Source organism: Lipophrys pholis, assembly GCF_963383615.2.
Source record: "Lipophrys pholis genome assembly, chromosome: 11".
In the NCBI taxonomy this organism is placed as follows: Eukaryota; Metazoa; Chordata; class Actinopteri; order Blenniiformes; family Blenniidae; genus Lipophrys; species Lipophrys pholis.
This window is the reverse complement of record NC_137631.1, coordinates 15,204,893-15,227,147: the sequence shown is the minus strand read 5'-3', so window position 1 is coordinate 15,227,147 and position 22,255 is coordinate 15,204,893. Positions and strand designations below refer to the sequence as shown.

At 40.2% G+C, this 22,255-nt stretch overlaps 2 protein-coding genes across 3 annotated transcripts in view; both read left to right on the top strand.

Moving 5' to 3' along the window:
• Positions 1–793: 793 nt before the first annotated feature.
• Positions 794–10,525, top strand: slc17a8 (solute carrier family 17 member 8; the record flags this gene model as incomplete). Its single annotated transcript, XM_080475000.1, has 12 exons — positions 794–891; positions 2,201–2,456; positions 2,796–2,914; positions 4,420–4,534; positions 6,338–6,425; positions 7,122–7,208; positions 8,481–8,623; positions 8,705–8,854; positions 8,943–9,075; positions 9,207–9,317; positions 9,680–9,807; positions 10,196–10,525. The coding sequence occupies 12 exons, from the start codon at positions 794–796 to the stop codon at positions 10,523–10,525; spliced, it is 1,758 nt and encodes a 585-aa protein (XP_080331126.1).
• Positions 10,526–15,507: 4,982 nt separating this feature from the next.
• nr1h4 (nuclear receptor subfamily 1, group H, member 4) overlaps positions 15,508–22,255 on the top strand; it is a 12,466-nt gene continuing 5,718 nt past the window's right edge. The window contains exons 1-4 of one of the 2 annotated variants that reach the window (XM_080475001.1): positions 15,508–15,577; positions 15,674–15,840; positions 18,523–18,900; positions 21,219–21,359. In XM_080475001.1, the coding sequence (XP_080331127.1) occupies positions 15,744–15,840; positions 18,523–18,900; positions 21,219–21,359 (616 nt within the window). In that variant the 5' untranslated portion in view covers positions 15,508–15,577; positions 15,674–15,743. Of the gene's footprint in view, positions 15,578–15,673; positions 15,841–16,844; positions 17,033–18,522; positions 18,901–21,218; positions 21,360–22,255 lie in introns of those variants that run through there. The other variant, XM_080475002.1, reaches the window with a different exon arrangement.

The following is a 22,255-nucleotide window of genomic DNA, read 5'->3' as shown; positions in this document are numbered from 1 at the left end:
GAGAGATTAAGAGCTCTAATCAAGTGTAAATATTAAGGTTCCGATAAAGAAGAAGGAAGAGTTGCCGACGAAGCTGTCAGAGAATATGTCTTAGGTTTCACCTGCTCTTCTTTTACACCACAGCCGTCCAGTTACTCCTGTCTCTCTCTCCTCAAAGCCACTTGTCAAGCTCATGCATATTTAACAGTTTGTCCGCAGGCTTGCTATCAGATGAACCGAGCAGGTTGAAGCGGTTGGGCGGGCAGAGCTGATGAAGATGATGATGTGTAAAAATGAGGGGCTGGGTTTTGAAAAAAACCTGCCCCTCCTCACCAGGAGGAGATGACTTATGAGATGGAGAGAAGATGTAGGCAGCACATTCAGTTCAGTTGCAGACAAAAAGGGATTGCAATGCCGAGAGACTAAAAAACTGTCTCGACACTTTCACTTCCACTTTTTGCATTTTTTTTTTTTTCTTCATTGGCTTTGAAAGGATCTTTTAAAGATGAATTAAGTGCCACAGGATCGGTATGAATGCTCTTCCCAGTACCCAGGAATACATCAGCGTCGTCCTTCCCTCTGCTGCTCACCTACTCCTGTCTGAGAATTGGAGGAGAAAAGTCCTCCTTACGTCTGAGGGACCTTTGGCACCACTATAAGGTGGAGCCAATATCCCTTGTGCCACAAACTCAACAAGGATGACTAACAGCTTCTAGTGGATTTTTTTTGTTGCCTTTCGCAGACTTAAGTGTGCTTATGTGGAATCGAGACATTATTTTGGATTGAGAGGAAAGGAAACGACAGAGAAAAAAATATGCCTTTTGGTTCGGCAGGTTTGAAAGAGCAGTTTTTTAAACCTGGGAAAGAGGAGGTGAAGAACACTGTGGGTGACTCTTTAGGAAAACTGCAAAGGTGAGAGGGTTTTGATTGAGGGACGGATGCATAAAGACCGTAGTGTTCGATCAAATGTTTCTGAAAATAACATAATTGCTGGTATTTTTCCTGTAAATCCATACATGGCCTTTAATTAAATGTGCTTTTAATTGAAGAATTTCTAAGCAAGCACATGAAGCTCACTGTCTTCTCCCAGATTCTAACTATAAATCAATATTTCATTCTTATGCTTGCCAAAAAACAGCAGTGATGTAATCAACAATTTTATTTTCAGATAATAATACATATTTCATATCTGATAAATATTTTACATAAGTGTGTGTATGTGTGTGTGTGGAGGTGCATGTGTGTGGTGCGTTACCTTCGATGTATCAAGAGATAAAACACTAAGTATGCAATTTCCTGTAAAATGACATTTGTCCCTGTTGCATCAACTTGTCATGCTGATTTCAGTTGATGTCAAAAATTTGGGGGGATTGTTTGATATTGCTTTGTACAGATTTTGTCGCAGTTTTCCATTATGATTAAAAAATGATTGCACGTTTTTACTTTTATGCATTTTGTGCACGTTGTTTTAGATGACAGGATTGGACAAAAATGATCCAATTACCTTCATCGGGGCATTAACACAGAGTAGCGGATGATTATTATTTTTGGCAAAACTGAAAAAATGGTCACAGGTATAGTAAACACTACAATGTAGTTTTCAGGCTGAAATAACCCGATCAGCTACTTTTATCCTACATTAACAAGAAATATAATATGATTGTTAACTAGATTTCAAAAGTTTCTTATTAGTAAATTCATTCAGTTGTTTTCTTAGAGTTGATTTAGGTAGGGTCATGATATGTAAACTATATTCATTTCAATTCAATTTGTCTGCTTTTATAGAATTTATGATACTTTCCTTTACTGTTTTATGTAAATTTATGGACTTTATGACGGGACATAATTTTATTGTAAAGCCACACGGTAGTTTTTCAAAATATGAAAAGAACATTTGAGAGCTTGAAAATAAAAGTCGATACCCATTGGTTGATATAGGTTAGGTGTCGTTTGAAGACAGCCACTGTGTGTGTGTGTGTGTGTGTGTGTGTGTGTGTGTGTGTGTGTGTGTGTGTGTGTGTGTGTGTGTGTGTGTGTGTGTGTGTGTGTGTGTGTGTGTGTGTGTGTGTGTGTGTGTGTGTGTGTGTGTGTGTGTGTGTGTGGCATGATGCATCTGAAACAACAACCCAGAATGTCATACTGCAAATAAACCAAGCTGAGTGTAAAGAAAAATTATAGACACATTTTTTTTTTGTCTTCTTTTTCCTCTTATGGTTCTTAGAAAAATCGATGGCAGCAACGTGGAGGAAGAAGACAACATTGAACTAACTGAGGATGGACGTCCAGTGGCATCAGCACCACGTCCTGCCCCGCTACTGGACTGCAGCTGTGGTGGGCTGCCCAAGCGCTACATCATTGCCATTCTCAGTGGCCTGGGGTTCTGCATCTCCTTCGGGATTCGATGTAATCTTGGTGTGGCCATTGTGGAAATGGTGAACAACAACACTGTTTACATTAACGGGACACCGGTGCTTCAGGTAGATGGCATCTTCAAACAAAATTGCATTACCATTTTTAAGGCATTGTGTTTTGTTTTGTGTTGTTTTGTTCTAATAGCCTGCATATGGCCATTTAGCGCTCCAAAGAAATTTAATCCTATTTTCTTTCTCTGTCTACTCATTAAAATTCACTGAATCATTCAAGATGTTACAGATGAAGGTCATTAAGTATGCGCAGTGTAAATTAGTCTAATTCATCAACAGCTATAACAAGTGCCCAACCAAGAATATCTGTAATTACAATTCTTATATTTGATATATGTATTCCACATTGTTTGTTCAGAGTGTGACAGTGCTGCTGCTTCCTTTTCATTTCAGAAAGCTCAATTCAACTGGGACCCAGAGACAGTGGGGTTGATCCATGGCTCCTTCTTCTGGGGCTACATTGTCACTCAGATCCCCGGTGGATTCATCTCCAACAAGCTCTCTGCCAACAGGTCACAAGCTATCAATCTCTTTGTCACAGCTCAAAGTTGCACTGTGAGCTGTGATCTTTTATCGCCAGCTGATCATTCATATGTACCTTTTGCTTAATGAAACATTAGCTTCAGGATATATATATATATATATATATATATATATATATATGAATGAGCAATTTTTTCACCCTGTTTGACGATTTTATAGACCGAAAGATTAGCTGATATTAGAAATATTTGTTGATTATAGAAGTAGTTGGGTTAAAGATAATACTTATTAGATAATTTTAGTTTTGTAAAAAAAAAAAAAAAAAAATCCTATAAGTTGAGGATCAACCTGTTCCAGCACTGATCTCGCATAAATTAGAGAAGAATCACACAAGAAAAATTGCATGAAAATAAAAAAAACTTTGGGAGAAGGGCCTCTTCAGCCCGTGTGGTTAAAGGGTTAACGCTGTACGGTGTGGTGAGCGGTGCTGATGGAGCAGATAGCAGTCCTGTAATAAAAGCTTCACAGGAAAAGAGGACACGCCACTGACAGAGTTAATAATGAAAGATCCTGCCTCTGATTTCTTTCTGAAACACCAGCTGCTGGAATATTACAAGTGTCACTTACACACTGTTTTGGAAAAAGAGAAGGAAGGGGGGTGGATGAGGTGAAGGAGAAAAGAGAAGCTGGCTGTGCGGGATCGTTGTGATGATGCACAAACTTTTGGCGTGAATAGGATCCCTTTATCTCAGATCCCTGAGATCTGTCTTATAAGGCGGACGCTTTGACCGTCAGATATGTGGAGATATACCGCCTGCCAATATTAGTCTGCTCCAGTGGCTTTCAGACACCGGGGAGCATGTTTGTTGTTTTTAACGCTTAGTGAAATTTCACAAGACACAGGTTGAAATGCATTTTTTTTTTTTTAAATCTTCCGTCTTTCAAACCCTTAAAATACACAAAGTGCTTCAAGCAACGGACGTTTTGCGGGTTTTGTTTGAAGAAGCTCGGAGTGTTTGTTTATTTCCAAACAAGCTCGGTCAATACCAGCTTCGTTTTTATGCAGAAGAAGATTTGTGAGAGTAAAGTGTGAGAGCAGTTACATTAACTCAGTGGAAGGCAGGTGGGAGCTGGAGGACAAGCTGCGTCACTCAACGAGTTAGTCAGAAAAATGTATTACTGGGGTCGTGTTGTGCTCTTGAGTAACTGGGAAGGGAGAAGGTACAGACTTTCAAAACACATAAAGAGTGCGGTCAATCGGCTTCTTGTTGTAAAAGCGTGAAATGAGCGATGATGGCAGTTTCTTTGTGGCGTTAACTAAGTGAGGGCAAACTGGTTGTATGTTTATTTTTGTCGTATGGCCACTCTTTCTCAGGCCCCAGCTATTTGACAACATGTTTGGAACGTTCCCTCTTTCCCCGCTTTGCCGTTTCTGTTCTTGTCTCTTCGCTTTATTCTAAATGCAGCTAAAGTTAGAGCGAAAGAGACGTTCAAGTGGACAGATTATAGATGTTAAACTTCAGTGTTTCAACAGGGTGTTTGGTGCAGCCATTTTCCTCACGTCGGTGCTGAATATGTTCATCCCATCTGCAGCCAGGGTGCATTACGGCTGTGTCCTGTTTGTTCGCATCCTGCAGGGCTTAGTAGAGGTAAGTCCAAAGAACGACCAGGTCTACTGACAGGAAAAGAGTGGTGTTTTGTGACAATAAAAAAAAAAAAAGATTGTCCGATGAATGATGACGTTAGCAGAGGAGGAATGTGTGCCATGGCCCGGCGAGGCCGCAAAATTCTTCCGGCCAGTGCCTCAAGAGTTGCCGTGAGCAACGTTAGTTTGTTTTATTTGTAGGAAAACTGAGTTCAGGTTACTTTTCGCTGGCCCAGGGACACTGCTCTCCGTGAACATTAAGAAAAAGGACTCTTTTTCTTTTTGAAACTTATTTTAAAATGCTTTTTTCTTCTTTTTTTTTACCGCTGGGGAATCTTAAAGACTAGTATTTGTGGTTGAACTGGGGGTGCCTGAAAGCAAAAATCTGCTCGTATTGCTCATAAACTCGTAACGTCCTGATTCACAATAACATCACTTATATGAAGAAGAAACCAGTATAGAAAACAATATACCACATATCTCAGAAATGGGTTCCCTGCAGAGCTCTTCCTGCAGAGCTCTTTGTGGCTATACGTCTTTTAAATTGTCACAAAACGTTTGAAACGTTGTAGGAAGTGCATCATGATATAGTTGATACCAGTGACGTGCGGTGAGGTTCATGGCTGGTGAGGCACTGACTTCATCACAGTCAGATTTACAAACATATGAACCCTAAAGAGTATCTTATTCACCGTTTGATTGGCAGCAGTTAACGGGTTATGTTTAAAAGCTCATACCAGCATTCTTTACACATACAAACTGTAGCACACAAAAAAGCACATTTAATAAAAAAAGACGTTATTGTGGTCTTACCTTTACTTATAAATGAAGTCGAGAGGAAAAAATAAACGATCGCTGCCGCTGCACTTGACTTGCTAACTGTAGCTTGTTGTCACTTATTCTGCAGCCGAGGAGTCGCAAGAAGGATCCCTGGGATCACTAGCGCCCTCTACCATGAGGCAGGAGAACTGCGTGCCTCACCCAGTGCGTCTTCGCAGCCGTTTTATGATTGCTCAGCACAAGAAACACGTTACACACATACAGTTGTTGACAAAATACACTGTACATTATATACCTCAGTTAACTAAACTATGGAAATTTATAATATAATTCATATAGCAAAAGTGTTTGAACATTTTAATAGCGACATACAGAGAGATAGCAATACGGTCTCACTGCACAGCAGGCCAGCAGTTAGCCGAGTCATTGCGCAATCCATGGTGAGGCTCAGCTGGCTGCTGCCTCACCGCAAGTCTCTTCTCAGTATTTGAACGGTAAATGTGAAAATTCAGCGATTTTGAAAAAAAATAATCTAAAACTGGTGAAGTTAAATGGAAAATAACTTTATAGTATAATCACTGGATACATTTAACAATTTAATAAAAAAAATTTCTTTTGACATTTTTTTTCTTTCCATGATGTGACTGCACGTCACTGGTTGATACTGCTACACAGCCCAATTTAAATCAGAACTGGAATTCATTGACGTTGCCTCGAGGAGGAAGGCCTTTTAAAATTACATTAATCAACAATGAAGCAACTTGGAATTTCAAGTTTTGAGGACAACTGTAATGTAATGCACCATCAGTCCAAGTTTTTTTTTTTTTTTTTTTTTTTTAACACCCTGTTTCTGGTTTTTGCTTTTCAAATTCAAGAAACATTGTCTGATTTTGTATTTCCCTTGTGTTCAAATGCGTGTTTGGAAGTGGCACCCACCCTCTTGCATTAATACATTTCTATTCTGTGAGAAGAATCCACCTCCTGATCATTTCCCCGTCATCTTCATCTTCTTCTTCCTTGCCACTAGGGGGTCACCTACCCGGCATGTCATGGGATGTGGTCCAAATGGGCGCCACCTCTTGAGCGGAGTCGACTGGCCACCACGTCGTTCTGCGGTGAGCAGCAAGCCTCTTTCCCCTTCTTATCAGAATGCCTTGTGAACTCTCACCGCAAAGCTTTCACCTCATGTAACTCTGCAAAACCTTAAAAGTCATACTGTGGCTTGTTAGGAGGTGGATAAGAGAGGAATACTTCTTTTTTCTTTGTTTTTGCAGGCCAAGTCCTTTGCTGTCATAGGTGAAATTAAAATGACGAGGTTTCAATTTAAATTGGTACCATGACGACTGTTGCACCGAAAGCACCTCGACGTTTGTAAATGAACAGAGCTCACGCACATTGTCTGAAGGAGCTTCCGCTCCATTGCTCCATGTAAAAGCACTTTTGTGCTCTTTGCTCCTTTCAGAACGACAGAATGTGTGAATCAGATAATAGAAGACACAGTGAAAGACCCTCAGTAACCGCAGTGCTAATGCCTCGTATTGACAGCATCTTCTCAATGAAGCTAATGTGTTTCTTTGATGTGCTTGTTTTCATACATTTTCACCCTGTGGCGTAATCTTCTTGTATGAATGTCGGTTGAACTGTAACCAGGTGAAATTGAAGATTTCACATGTCGCATTTGTTACGACTTATAAAACGGGAAAAGAAAAACATCACAAAATATCGAACGATTATGAGCTTCTGCCGAGATCCTGTGCTGTTGCTGGAATATTAACATGCTGACACTGATGTGTGACACCCGTTGTTTCTAGGATCTTATGCGGGAGCAGTGATTGCCATGCCTTTAGCTGGAATTCTCGTTCAGTACGTTGGCTGGTCTTCAGTCTTCTATATTTATGGTAAGTTCTCATGTTTTAAAGGAGCAAAATCCTTACAGATACTCACGTATCAACCAATAATGTAATTATGGCCAACAATGTAATGAGTGGCAACAGCTAATAAAATAGTAAAAAATGTTTGCATAGTATGTATCCTTAATGAATGATTATCATGACTTTCCCATTCACTATAACTGTTGCCCAAAACCTGAGAAGAAAGCTTGTATTTCCTAGAAAGGCAGCCCTCTTTGAGTATTATTACAATATTGGCTGCAGTTATTACATGTAATAACTTCTGTCATGAGTCGCAAAATGGTATTCTGAAAATGGAACAAATATCTTATTACACTACTGTTATTACTTTATGGGCTTTATTACATTGAAAAATGCCCAAATTATTGGCAGGTTATTGACAGGTATTACATTATTAGTAATTTTTACATTATTGCTTGTTCCATGCTACATTTGCAACATAAAAACAATAAGTTTGGTTTGGAGATGTGGAGATTGGTGGGGACGTGTACGTGTTCACAAAATTCCTCACATCAGGATAATTGATATTTTTTGTGAGTTTAAAATTAATCTGGTACGAATTGTGAAATTCCAGATTGTGGAACTTTTTCTACCATCACTTTTTGGACACTCTCAATCTCCAGTCGACTGATTGAAAACTTTTGGGAAAAAACCTGCAAAAAAAAATAAAAAAATCCAGACTAAAAACCATCAGAAAATGATAACCATGTGTAACTGTAGACTTGTTAGAAATATTCTCAAACAATTACCCCCAAATAAGAATATACAGTGTACGCAGAGTCAATCTATTCTTCATTGTGTGGAGTCTTCAAATGTCCTGAAACGTGGTTTTCATATTACTTGATTGAATGATCCTTCGCAGTTGTAGTTTAGTTTGTATTCTTCACACTGGAGGTGTTATCTGAATTGCCTCTGAGTTTGATTAAAATGATTATCGCTCGCATAAAATTCATACTTTGGAAAACATGTTTTAATAAAAAGCTACTCTGTTTCTGCTGTGATACGATCTTGTGATTTATTGATGTAAATTAGCATTTTCCTGTCGAGTCTCCGTGACTCACGCTCTTTTCGTTTTTAATAATGAAAAATACTTGTGGCCCGGAGAAGGTCTGTTCGGTTTAATTAATCTGTCTTGCAGCCAAGCCAATACTTCACAAAGCGTTCAGTACAAAGATAATCGTCCCGTCAATGAAGACGCACGAAGGAGTTGTACAAAGGAATGCAATCACTGCTTTTTGTCTTACTCTCGTGAAAAAAAAGGTGTTTTTGGGATCTTATGGTACATTTTATGGCTGCTGCTGGCGTATGGAAGTCCTGCTCAGCATCCCACAATCACTGATGAGGAGAGAATGTACATCGAGTCCTCCATCGGAGAAACAATCAACCAGCTGAGTGTAACTGAGGTATGTATGTTGTAACATCTCCACTTCACTCCAGCATGCACGCAGACCGAATAAACCAGACTTCTGTCTTTCCAATCACAGAAATTCAACACCCCGTGGCGCCGCTTCTTCACTTCCATGCCGGTGTACGCAATCATCGTGGCCAACTTCTGCCGCAGCTGGACCTTCTACCTGCTTCTAATCAGCCAGCCGGCGTATTTTGAGGAGGTGTTTGGCTTCCCCATCAGCAAGGTTGGTTTCATATTCTGACTACAGTCCGGGCAAGTGTCCACTCCAACCGATGCCTCCTCCTATCATGTTTTGTGTGAACCGCCTACAGGTGGGGCTCCTGTCTGCTGTCCCCCACATGGTAATGACCATCGTGGTTCCTATAGGAGGACAATTAGCAGACTTCCTACGCAGCAACAAAATCATGTCGACTACCAACGTGAGGAAACTGATGAACTGTGGAGGTACGTCTGGAAAAAACCAATGTGTCAGTGTTGGTTCATCGGCTGGGATATGTTACATCTGTTGTTTGTGTCTGAGTGGCTGATTATGGTTTCAGGAGGTAAAATATTATATACATGCTCCTTCATCACAGGATTTGGTATGGAGGCGACTCTTCTGCTGGTGGTTGGATTTTCTCACACTCGAGGAGTCGCCATTTCTTTCCTTGTGCTGGCGGTAGGCTTCAGTGGATTTGCCATATCAGGTATAACTTCACAGATTTTCATTTCAAAAGAATCAATGTGACATGTTGCATGCTACGTGTTGCAGAAAAGCCTTGGCCCATTGGCGCCTTTTCTTCCGTTTTCGTTTCAACTGTGAAAGACTTTCGGTAAAATCTGAAGCTGAATAAATCTGCTGTGTGTGGTGCGGGCAGCGTACATGCTTTAGCTGGCCAAGCCTTCACAGAGGAACTCTCACAAAATAATTCATAGGCAACTGAAACATTCAATTTTACATGTGATGCGGGATTGTGATCAGTCTTGAAAAGCATTGCAAACTTAAAAGAAGTGAGGTTTCATTATTGTGATGGATCTCAAGATGGTATTTTCTTACTTGTGTCGTCAGGTTTTAATGTCAATCATCTGGATATTGCTCCTCGCTATGCCAGTATCCTGATGGGCATTTCCAACGGGGTGGGAACGTTGTCCGGAATGGTGTGTCCCCTCATTGTTGGCGCTTTGACCAAACACAAGGTATAACACACGTGTTGCATTTATATTATAGATATTATGTTATAGCGAGCTGCTTTGATCTCCAGCTCTAATCTTGACAGTAACGTCAAAAGATCACAGGAAGCTGAGACATGGGGTTCCTCTAAGGTTTCCTTATTGCATGTTTGAAGGATATGTGCTATGACTTGTGAACCGTCGCACTGCTGTGTGTGTGATCTTGCACCTATCACATTGTAAATAATTTATGACCCGGCAAGATGTAAGACGTACGATACACATTAGAGCTGCAGTGTCTCAAGTTCAGGCGTAAGCCAGGAGATTTGCAGTGCTACCGCAGTTGTTCATCACTGAGAGATCAGGAAGTCTGCCGCGCACAGGAAATTCATGGACTCTGCTCATCTCCCCGCAGACTCGTCTGGAGTGGCAGAATGTCTTTGTTATTGCATCCATGGTGCATTACTCAGGGGTCATCTTCTACGCCATCTTTGCTTCGGGAGAGCAGCAGGACTGGGCCAACCCCGAAGAGAAGAGCGAGGACAAATGTGGCATCATTGACGAGGACGAACTCGCCGAAGAGTCGGAGCTCAACAGCGAGAACATGGTGGCTCCCAAAAGGAGTTACGGAACAACGGACGATTCCTCCGGCCGAAAGCAGGGCTGGAAACAGAAGAGAGGGGTGACCATGCAAGAGGAGGAGGAGCATTATGGAAACGGGGACTACCAGGACCGCTACCAATGAGGACCCCCCCCCCCCCCCCCCCAGGACTAACGGACATCTGAACACTCAAACGCTGTCGAAGCTGAATGTCTGATTTCACCCCTGTGCAGATGTCAGAAGTGACAGAAACGTGACAGGAGCAGCAGTATCATGTGCACCTCAAGACCAGGGCACAGGGTTTTCAAGAATTCAACTTAGCTCAATAGACCCAAAATGATCAAAAATGAGACTGACGGCTATCATATTTAAATTTAATTATATTTATTAATTTTTTTCAACCTGCTGCTCTTGGTTGAGTTGATATTTCTCTTCATAGAGAGGGCACTTACAGCTTAGTAGCATAGAAATTAATAAATGATGTCCCCTCGGTGACTTTGTTCTTTTCAGTCATGCTTTCTTTAAATAACTTTTAGGTTTGAGTTGTATTCCCTTTCTAAATCACGAGTGGCAACTTTGCACAAAGGGGAGGGCACCGGGTGGCTAATTAGATCATGTGTGCCCTCGATGGCCCCATGGTAGTTCTGCCCCTGCTCACAAAGTCCAAATTTAAAAAAAAAATGTTAATGTATCGGCTCAAATTAAATGTTATTCTATTAGAAATTGGAGGAACCATCAGCAAATACTTGATATAGTCAGAAAATGAATGTTAACTTAAATCTATGCTGACATGTAATATAAACTAGTTTTTAGTACAGTGGAAGTCACAGGCGGACATTCAAGGATCAATTGTGTTGTGTTGATAAAACAAATGTGTTTGGACTTCAAAAGAAAAGATTTGTATTGAATATATTCTTCCATCTGTCTGTTAACGGAAACTACTTATGTTGATCCATGTGTATAACTTTTGAGAAATATTTTGTGTCAGCTATGCAACGTCAAAAGAAACAAGTGGAATGTAACGATGAGATGAACAATGTGACACGGTGTTAATGTGTTTTCTTTATTTAGTTTTTGGAAGTATTTGATGTTGCTGTTGATTGTATTCTGCCACCGCTTCTGAGCAGGTCTTCATCCGACAAATGGTTTGTGATTCCCTTCCTTTGGCTTCATATCAGCTTCATTACTTATAGTTTCTGAGCTCACGATGGGACAGGATGGACGGTGAGCCCAGTGTCGAAGCTTTCAGTGGAACTCTATTTATTCTTCTGTTGTTTGGCTTTTTTTGCAGTTAGTTCCTCTGTGTTTGATACATGCAAGCCCTGGTAGCTTCTATAAAACTGTGACGTTTCACTATAAACATAGAGGAGTATGAATTTATGATTTATGATTATTATGTTGGTAATGCTAAAAGATTTTGTACAGTTAGTTATTATATAATTGTTTGAACTTTGCACATGAACCCACAGACACGTAATAAACATTTCTATTCAATATTGAGATTATTTACAAATTGAAAATGCATAAAACCGTTTGAATACTGATTTTTTTAATTTCATTTATTTATTCAGTTTGTCAGTTGTGTTGTATTCATGGAAATGAGATGTACATGAAAGTTGTAAATTTAAGCATAACCACATGTTCTTACTGCAATTGCTAGAATCTTAAAAATTGGGTAGTGTTAGCACATATACCTTGATGTATGAGGAATACAAACAGACTGTTTTACATAAAGTAGTGGCTTTATGTCTCAATGTTATTGACCAAACACATGTTTTCCATATTGCAACAGCATTGTAAAGCTGAATATCAGTGTTATTAGTAATTATTCACCAGTAATGTAATAATAAGCAAATATGAGAAAAAAAGTAAACATTCTGGTAATAGATATGCTTAAGCCCGTAAAAACCGATAATAACAGCGCTATTTACTTATCACAATGCCACAGTGCAAAATCTAGAATGACACTGAGTTCATAACGAGATACAATAGAAGTGTTTAACAGGGAGATCCTGTTTTACAGAGATTGCAATATCAAATTTTTGCAACTTGCACTATTTAATTAGTGAGTTCTTAGGCCTCTCTCCATTCTGTAAACACAACTATTTGTGTTTCAAACTATATTGAAATGCTAAACACGATGGACAGGTGACGTGCCCTGCCTTTGACCATGGTCAGCTGGGATTGGCTCTCGTGAGTCACGACCCTGAACAGAATCAAACCGGTATAGAAGATGGATGGATAAGATGACAAGCTTGTATCATCTCCGTTTGCATGCATGCAACCACACATTGCAGTATTTCCATTAGTGATTTGTTAATCAGCAAAACAACACACAGTAAAATTGTATGGAATTAAATGTCATGTATGCAATTATCAGTCAAACAATGGGAACAAAAATATGGCATTTTTATTTATTGATCGTCCCAATCACATATGAATATTGAAGACTGGACCCAATTGTATAAACACAAGTTAATCTTGATATTGTATTTTGCACAAAATCAAAACATTGTGGAGGTGGAATCACTACAGTCCAATTTTCAGAAACTCAAAACTTCAATGGATGAAACTATCCAGGTGTATATGGACAGAAGCACAATGAAAAGACCTTTTTTTTTTTTTTTTTCTTTATTCACTCATACCGTCCCTCAATACATCAATTAAGTAATCTAATGCATGTATGGGCTCTCCTGGTGCTTGAGGACTGCTGTTTTGCATGTGTTCAATGTCTCCCTGCACCAACATGCTCAGATTTAATGACGGTGTCATCATGAACCAATGACAAGCCAGTGTGCTGAAGTAGGGACACATCAAAACAGGACTGTCACTCTCTGAGAATACGAGTGCCCACCTCTGTCCTATTGTAGTTCACTAGAAGAGTTCTAACAAATTTTAACCTCACAGTCGTGACTATTTTGGAAATCTTAGTAACATACAGACGTACACATACATAACATACACATCTCTCAGTATTAGTCACTCCAGCTCCATCATCACTATAGCAAACTACTGGTTATAAAAGTCTTCTTCAAACTCAAATATCTATTTCATAAAAATCTATTTTCTGAGCTGCACAAGTTATTTTCTCCTATTTGGCGGCGGGGCTTGATGGTGACTGTTTATGTCAGTGTGCTAAAAATGAGACACTCTTAAATATGCTAAGATGGGTCTGTTTCCTATCACACAGTAAACATCCTTTGTCTTATCTGCAGTTGTCCACCAGCTACATCTTCACTACTGAAGACTGGATATTTCACAGCATTCTACTCTCATGTGCAAAAAGAGCATCAATTATTCTTTATGTGACTTTAAAGATCTTAAGAATAATTATTCTTACATACACGGGGGCAACATCTTATCATTGTCACCTTGTTGGTTATTCTCAGAATAGTGCTCTAAACATTTTATGGCTAAAACCGTCGCTTCCCAGAGAGTGCTTCTGTTAGAAAAGACAAACAAGCATAAAGTCCAAAACAAGCCTCACACTCATCAAAAACCAATGAAGAGACACATCTTAAAATGTTAAAATATTTCATTGACCTCTGACTAAAGCAACCTGCACAGGATTAAGAGGTATATAGAAGATGGATGGATGAACTAAAACAACTTAACGCGACTTAAAAAGTTGTTCGCGGTGATCACTGTGTACTTCTCCCATTGCAAAGGCCATCCCATCCAGCTCATTCCTCACATGCTGTGAAACACGGAGTAGATAGTCCACAAACAGACAGCAACCAATGGCAAAGGTTCTGTTTATTTCACGGAGACTGTCTGTTGACATAGAAGGGCCTCTGTGGATGGAGCAACAAGTCATTAATGATTAAACTTAAGATTTGTGGGTTTTTTGGGGGTGGGTGGCTGGGGTGGTAGGGGGGGGGGGGGTTGAAATTACAAAGATGACAATTCTCAAAGTATAACAGAGTTGGTTCGCTGAGGTATGAAAGGGCCAAAATAAATCTATCTAGTGGAGACTCTTCCTGGACACCACAGCAACCCAATGAAATGTCTTCGATCAGTTCGAGGGCAAACAGCAACAACTGCCACACAAACAGACATTTTGTATTATGGCTATAAGCTATTCTCCTATTTATGACACTATGATAGGAAATACTCTATGAGATAGCGCCCCTGATGTTTAGTACATCCAGTTCTGTCTGTCATACTAATGAGTGCCTATACGTCCCGTGTGTGGTGTTTGTGTGGGTGGGCGGGAATTCATGAGGCAGCCCTGTGTCTTCTTGTTGAGATAAACCAGCACTTTTTTTTGTGAGGAGAGGGGTGGAGAGGGGGGGTATGGACAGGAATGGATAGTTTAATTAATAACCACCATCCATTTCTCCCTGACCTCGGCTGGTCACACATGCTTTCACTGGAGCCCAGACACAAGCAAGCTTCATGTTCATACGCAAACGTTGTTGGAGCTGAAGCTCACAGAGTGGATATATATTTAAAAAAAATATTTATTTCCGTCGACAACAAAAGGCAGGAAACGCCGAATACAGCACCGGCTGACCAAGAAAAGGTAAGACCGATGAGACTCAAGAGTGTGGTTGAGATTCATTGGCGAACTGATGAGGTCTTATGAGTCTGTAGAGTGCTCCAGATTTTGATGGGTGGAGAGGCATGGTTAGCTGCGGTGTGGGCTGGAGGGCTTTCAATCCTTGTGGGCTGCTTTTAAATCTCAGGGGAAATTACACTGAGGTAATTACAAAATGTGGCGATGAGGTCTACAAATGTAATGTCTCATGTGGCCACATTGTGGCCTTGAACAGCAGAAAGGCCTTGTACTCGTTTATTGACTCATCTGTTGATTTTGTTGTATTTGATCTCATCTGCAGGTCAGCTTTTACGGGTTTAATCCCTTGTTGAATATGTATAATAGAGAAAGACGATTTATTTTTTTAGTCTTCAGAATGACATTATGAAATACAACACGGAGCTTGTTAAAGATTTCGATAGTCTGTCAGCTGAGCCCTAATGATCCAGTGAATTCTCAATTATATAACTTGGCAGGACATTTATACATTGGTCGCTCCTGTGGTCCAGAGAAATCAAACCTCTGGGCTTAAATATGTTCTTCTCGAGCCCTCTGTGCCCCCTGACCTCCCTCCTCCTCTCTCTGCAGGCAGCTACTGAACATCTTATCCCTGTGTGTCCCTGAGGGGGCCTGTCAGGTGCTGCGTGGACTAACGGGTGAGCTTTAATTACAAACTGATGCAGGATCCTGCAGAATTTTGCAGAAATTTTGCAAAACTACCCCACATAATCGGATGTCTATGTTTGTTGCAGAAGTCAACAAAAGGTTACAAATACTGTGAAGGGCCCAGTTTCCTTAGTTAGTGACCAACTCCTGTCCTGGATGAATGAGTGGGTGTGCCCCGACATCAATGTGGTGGGACCGCTGCAAATTCCACCCAGCGATGATTTCTCCATATCGGAGGGCTCCCACTTGTTTGGTAAGTCTTATTGCTCAAACCGAGTTCTCAAATGAATAGCCGAAGATGATTTCGCAAACACACAGATGCGCCTTGAGCTAATTTCTTTTTGATTGATAAAGGTAATGTAATCAGTTCTGTTAGTATTTGGTCATAAACCAGAGTACTATCGTTTGTAAACTGAGGATGGCACAAGTTGTTATTGAAGGTGATAAGTTGTTCTGATAAGGTATGTCATGCACTCACATCCTAGATAACAGCCAAATCTTCTTTTTTGTGTGTGTGTGTGTGTGTGTGTGTGTGTGTGTGTGTGTGTGTGTGTGTGTGTGTGTGTGTGTGTGTGTGTGTGTGTGTGTGTGTGTGTGTGTGTGTGTGTGTGTGTGTGTGTGGCTTTGTTATTGCCAACATTCTGAGTGGGCTTGGATGCAACATGTGTAGGCCTCCTGACGAACAGGCTTTTGTAAAAATCAAAACAGTCACAAGGGCAGGAGGGAGTCCGAAGCCCCCCCGAAGAGTGTCTTCCCACGTATTGAAATACCATCTAGTTAAATAGTGTGATTGCACAATGACCATGTACATCTGTTGGTCATTCATACACCTTCAGCCTCCAGCGTTGAGCAAGTGAGAGGAATGTAATACAAAACTACAAATAACTAATTAACAATGAAGATTAAACCGATTTAAACTTGACTGAATCAACAGTAGTTAACAAGTAGACTATTTCACCATAATCCATGTATGTTTGACATACAGTATGTAAGCAGAGGAAATTCACCCAGAGGTGCAGATTTGGCATCCAGCACCTTCAAAGACTTTCTCCCAGTAAATCCCGATTGTATCTGCCCACTTCCACGTCAGTACGCCACACAGTAGCAGGCATTTCCAGTTGTAGTACTGTCGCTAAACTCTGGCACTGATTTCATACATAAGGAAATATATGACTGTGTGGTTAATGAGTAGCTGTGACAACCTTTGCTCTCCTTGGGAGTTTTCAGGCAAGTGTGAGGTAGTTTACTGCTGCTCTCAGATCATCAGGGGAAGAATTCCAGGTCCATGGGAATAAATGGAACGTGACTTCTTCTGGTTAGACGCGAGGTCGGGACTAAACTAAAAAAAAAAAACGTCTGGTCTGTGGGGATCAGAGTTGGAGGTGTCAGTTTGACGTGTGTGTTGGTTCAAGAGATGGCCATAGTGCAGACCAAGTCTTCAAGAGGTCAGTGGTACACTTCGGTGCACTTTACTCCCACGGTACAGCTGTTAGTACTATGTCTGCTTCTTTAAAAGCTGATTTGAATGGCGACAATGTTTGATAGCAGTTCAGCAAAGTTTTCTTGTTCAATAGGATGTCTTTGAAAAGGTAGTTATTTCTCCCTGCCATGTTTTTGAAGTGGGTAGCCATAGCATAGGAAATATAATCATCAAACTTACCACATAAGACATAATGTGTCAGTTCTGTTAAAAATTTTGTCTTTCAAATGTTTTATTTTTAATCGACCTACTTGTACGGTGCTTTGTTGCATATCACTGAGAAAGACAAAGTGAGTTCTGTTCAAAGTGTTAATCATTTATAGATTTACAGTACAGTATAAGGTGTGTGTGTGCGTGTTGTCAACTACCACTGAGCCTGTTTCAATCCAAATATGAACCAGAAGAAAAATTAAGATGACAAAGATAGTAAATTTTAAACACAGCAAAAACTTCATGAATTCAAGTTGAAATTCACTGTTGATTTTCTGTAATGTTACTTGTTTTTTTTTTTTTTAAACTAGTCCCTTTGAGTTAACAGGTTCATATCTTTTACCCTGAAGACTTTGAGGGAAATGCATACAGCATGAAGCAAAATATATATTACATACTTGTGACTGATAAAATGTGTCATAATCCTCTGAAATACATGAAATAAAAACTCCATGCATTCATCCCTTAAAGGAAAAAAACACTGGTCTTAGAGTGATGCCTGCAACTTTACATTAAACAATGATAAACCCGAAATATAATATTCCTTCTCTTCTGTACTTCCACTCAGTGCTGTGCAGTATTTTATCTTCATTCAGCTCATTTTGGTTCCTGCATCATGTTTATATTTGGCATAGTGTCTCCTTTGTCAGTCTCAGTTGTATTTTGAGAAACAACGGTGGATTGAAAAATGGGAATGTTTGCTATCACCTGTGGAAGGGAAAGATATGTCTAGTACACTGCAACCGCTGTGGATGCTTGGAAGAGGGGGATGATGGGAGAGTGGAATCAGAATGCTGGACAAGACCAAAGAGTTTGAAGCACCGCTCCACCGTGCAGCCCCAGCTCAACTTGACAGAATCAAATCAAAAAAAAAAAAAATAGACCAGTGGTCCTTGGGTATACGCAACCTCAGTAACGTCAAGATGACACAGAAAACACTGTTGTTTATTTAATTATTTATTTTTCGGAATGGTAAATATTTCAGGTCAATGCTGGAGTATTGGCATAATGAACATTTAAAGCTTGTTTTTTCTTCCAATTTGAATTGAGACATAAATTGTTTGTATTCATTCCATATGTAAAATTATTTTTGGCTGAGTAGAAAATTGTTATTTGCATAATATAATAAACATTTAAAGCAAATCTGATCTTAATCATTTGAATAAGTGTTTATTGCTGTGATGCTCCTGTATCATGCTTTTTATTATAATTTTTTTAATCTAACTATCATCCGTCTTCTTTCAGATATTCTGGCTGATCAGGGCAGTCCTCTCCTGCAGGATCATGACCTCTTGTCCTTTCCCAGCTATCCCAGCATGCAGTACTCGTCCATGGAGCCAAGCATGTCCTCCACTCCATACTACTCCAATCAGAACTACTACCCTCAGTACAGTGGGGACGACTGGTTCTCTCACACAGGAATATATGAACTGAGGAAAGGGCCGCTGGACAGCAGCTATGAAGCCGAGATGGAGGAGGGGTCTCCGGTCCTTCCAGTGGTGTGTAAAAGGACTCGGCACCTCTCGCAAGCTGGCAGGGTGAAGGGGGAGGAACTGTGTGTGGTGTGTGGAGACAAGGCCTCTGGATACCACTACAATGCTCTCACCTGTGAGGGATGTAAAGGTGAGAGGACAGTGTGCTGGATATACCACAAAAGCTTCTCATTGTGTTCTTCCCACTGGAGTTTTAGACCGGCAGTCACTGGGGCGTCTCCTTTCATCACTAAATATGTTTGAAACAATAATTTGTCAAAAACCCACAGACGTTGACATTATCATCTTATCTGATCCAGCAAAAGCTGCAAACGGGAAGCAGTTGGCTTTTGTTGCTGTGTTTTGATTTAACCAGGTAAGTTCTGTTAGGGTCAAAAATGTATCTTAAGAAATTATTGACATAAAAACAAAAAAAGAAGAGAATAATCACTGGATTTATTTTTCGTATCGTGAAGGGACATTTTGTCTCATTCAAACGAGCCAAAGACACACGTCTTACGTAATAGCCGTTACTATGAGGGTGCAGTTTGTAATCAGCTCTCTAGACTGAATGCAAAGTCTGAGTTCAGCTCCCATTTTGCTGAGTTGATGTTGCTGCTTTATCTGAGCCAGACTGAGTTTGTACTGTCTGAACTACATGTCCAGTTGATTGTAATATGTAGCCGGACTATTTTTGCACCTCAGTGACTTTTGGCCCTTTTTCCAAAAGTCATGTCATTGCGTGCACGTGTTTTCAGGACCAGGCCTCACAGTGATCTCTGTGGCTACAGACCAAAACAACTTCATTTGTGGCCTTGAAAATGTCCTTATTATCAAGCTCATGGTCAAAGGGGAATCTCAGTCTGGAGGAATTTACAATTCTTCAACAGGCAAATTACTTTTACTCCAAGCATTCTATAACAACAAATGATTCTTTATATATAAGTATGTCAGTAAAAACAAACAAACATCCAAGTACTTTCTGTGACATGTTTAGTTAAGGATGGGTCTACAGATGTTTTTTCTCAAGAGAACAAATACAACAAAATAGGGCAATATTGTGCCAATAGTAGACACTTTACAACCGACTTGGTGAGAGAGATGCCATGGCCTTCCGCAGTGCCTTATTGCATTTTTATGAAGCAGTGAATTTGGTACGATTCCTGCCAAATGACCGGTTGAATGGACCTGAGTGTAATTCCACACGGTGAGGACGAACAATGTCAGGTGTGCCGCGACTGACCTGTCCTACCATTCGACTGAGAATAGGCTCAGGTCTAGCAGCGACTGCTGCCAGATTGGATTCCCTCTCAGCTTTCTGCTCCACAAAGACACGAGCAACCTGAGCTCAGTTACGCTAATGCATGTCATTGTGCTTAATGATGTCAGAATGTCAGAATGTTTGGCAAAAGTGTATGCGCGCACGTGCGTGCCCGTGTGTGTGTGTGTGTGTGTGTGTGCGTTTGCGTCGGGATTGGAGCCAGTTCTATTGGCAGGCGTCTGTGGTACAGTTAGAACAGTGTGTAACAAATAAAGCAGCGGAGGAGCGACGGATCAATTCATCATGTTGCTGTTTTAATGAAGAATATCAATATGGGGCTCAGTTGGTCGAGCGGGCATCATCCAATCCGAAGGTTGAAAGTTCTGGCTGTCCACACGTCAAAGTGTCCATGAGCAAGACACTGAAGCCCCAAATTGCCCCCAATTGCACGGCGGCGGCCTTCATTTCTGTGTGAATGGGTGAATGTGACGATGTGAAGCGCTTTGGGACTGCTCTTTGTAGGACTTCCTGTTGCCGACGGTGCGCTTTACCATATAACGCTAAAATGAAGACAAAATAGTTTTGTAAGCAGATTTGATCATTTCAGCTGACAAAGGTGGTAATTTGATTACCTATAGTCATTGTAAGATCATGTGAAGTATGCAATGCATGTATTAAGGCATTTGAATACATGAATATATGAGGGAAACAGAGACAGAATGCTTGTAAATCTTAGCTATTAGGCTTTATTCCCAACTAACTGACTGAATGAACAAATGGATGAATGGATGAATAAAGAAAGAAAGAAAGAAAAAAAGAAACAAAGAAACAAAGAAAAAATAAATTAATAATAGTTTTTTTTTTCCTCTGACATAATTTGCAAACTATATCAAACATCCTCACATATATTTATATTTGGGAGTTTGTTTGATCTATTATTTAAAAAATATATATTCATGATTCAAAATTGTCTTGTTTAATTGTAAATGGTTGTTTTTAATATCATGTATCTAAACAGTCAGCTGATATGTGTTTGATTACCAATTCAATTAAGCCTGGACAAACTTATTTTCTTCAATGCTTGTTGGGATAAAAGAAAATTTGTTGGAGTTTTAAGCATTTACTGCAATGTGCCTGAATTACACTTTGTAAGTGCTCTCCCTGTCTCTCAAATGGTCTTGACATGTTGTTTTTTTTACCATTTTCAGGTTTCTTCAGACGGAGCATAACAAAGAACGCAGTGTATAAATGTAAGAGTGGTGGAAACTGTGAGATGGACATGTACATGCGCAGGAAATGTCAGGAGTGCCGGCTGAGAAAGTGTAAAGAGATGGGCATGCTGGCAGAATGTGAGTATTGTTCTTGTTAGGAGATTTATTTCTTTTTGGTTCAACAGCTCATTGATCACTATAATGGTCAATGACAAAAAACCCAACAGTTTATTTGAAATGTCCACATACAAAATCCAACTGCCTCTATTTAGCAGGATCAAACAAGGCTGTTGAAGGTAAGCCCTCATTTTCCATTCTGACACCGTCTGTTTAAATTTACCAAGGGATTGTGTGTCAATGTACAACACACAATACAAAAGATCCATCTTGTGTTACTGTTACGGGAAGAGAAGCAGTTAAATGGAAACCTTAAGCCTCATTTAGACAAACTAAGCCCTTTCAAAGTCAGTGGTGTCAGCAAAAAGAATTTACAAATTCCACATGTGCTATAAGTTACTCAAAAACCTCTGCCTTTGTATGATTACTTTTCTTCTTTTTAGCAGTGAACCCCGTCAGTGTGACGGCAGAGTTCCTAAATATGAACATGCACTTTCCCCGAGGCTGCGTCCTAGGAGGACTATTAGTCATGAAGTCGATTAAAAGCCGTCAGTTTAAAAGAGTGGGAGGACAGACCCCGACTCCTCTTGCTCATGAATAATGCAGGGGAATTGTGATTAATATTGCAGGGTGGAAGGTATTCACAACCAGCGCTTCACAAGATAGAGCTATTTGGCCATAATGTGAGAAGACATATCCTAAGTTAACAGAGCTGTTCATGCTACTTTTTCTCAATGTTTTCTTGGAACTTAATTAGTTGCCAGATCTTCCCTCGCATGATGATAATGAAAAGTGATTTTCAAGCATGAAAGAACAGCTCTACATATGCAAAAATAGCCCAAAGCGAGAGATGGAAACTTGGCAAGCAAAAGCATGATATACAAAATCCTAACCTCTGTCTTTTTGTTTTGTTTTTA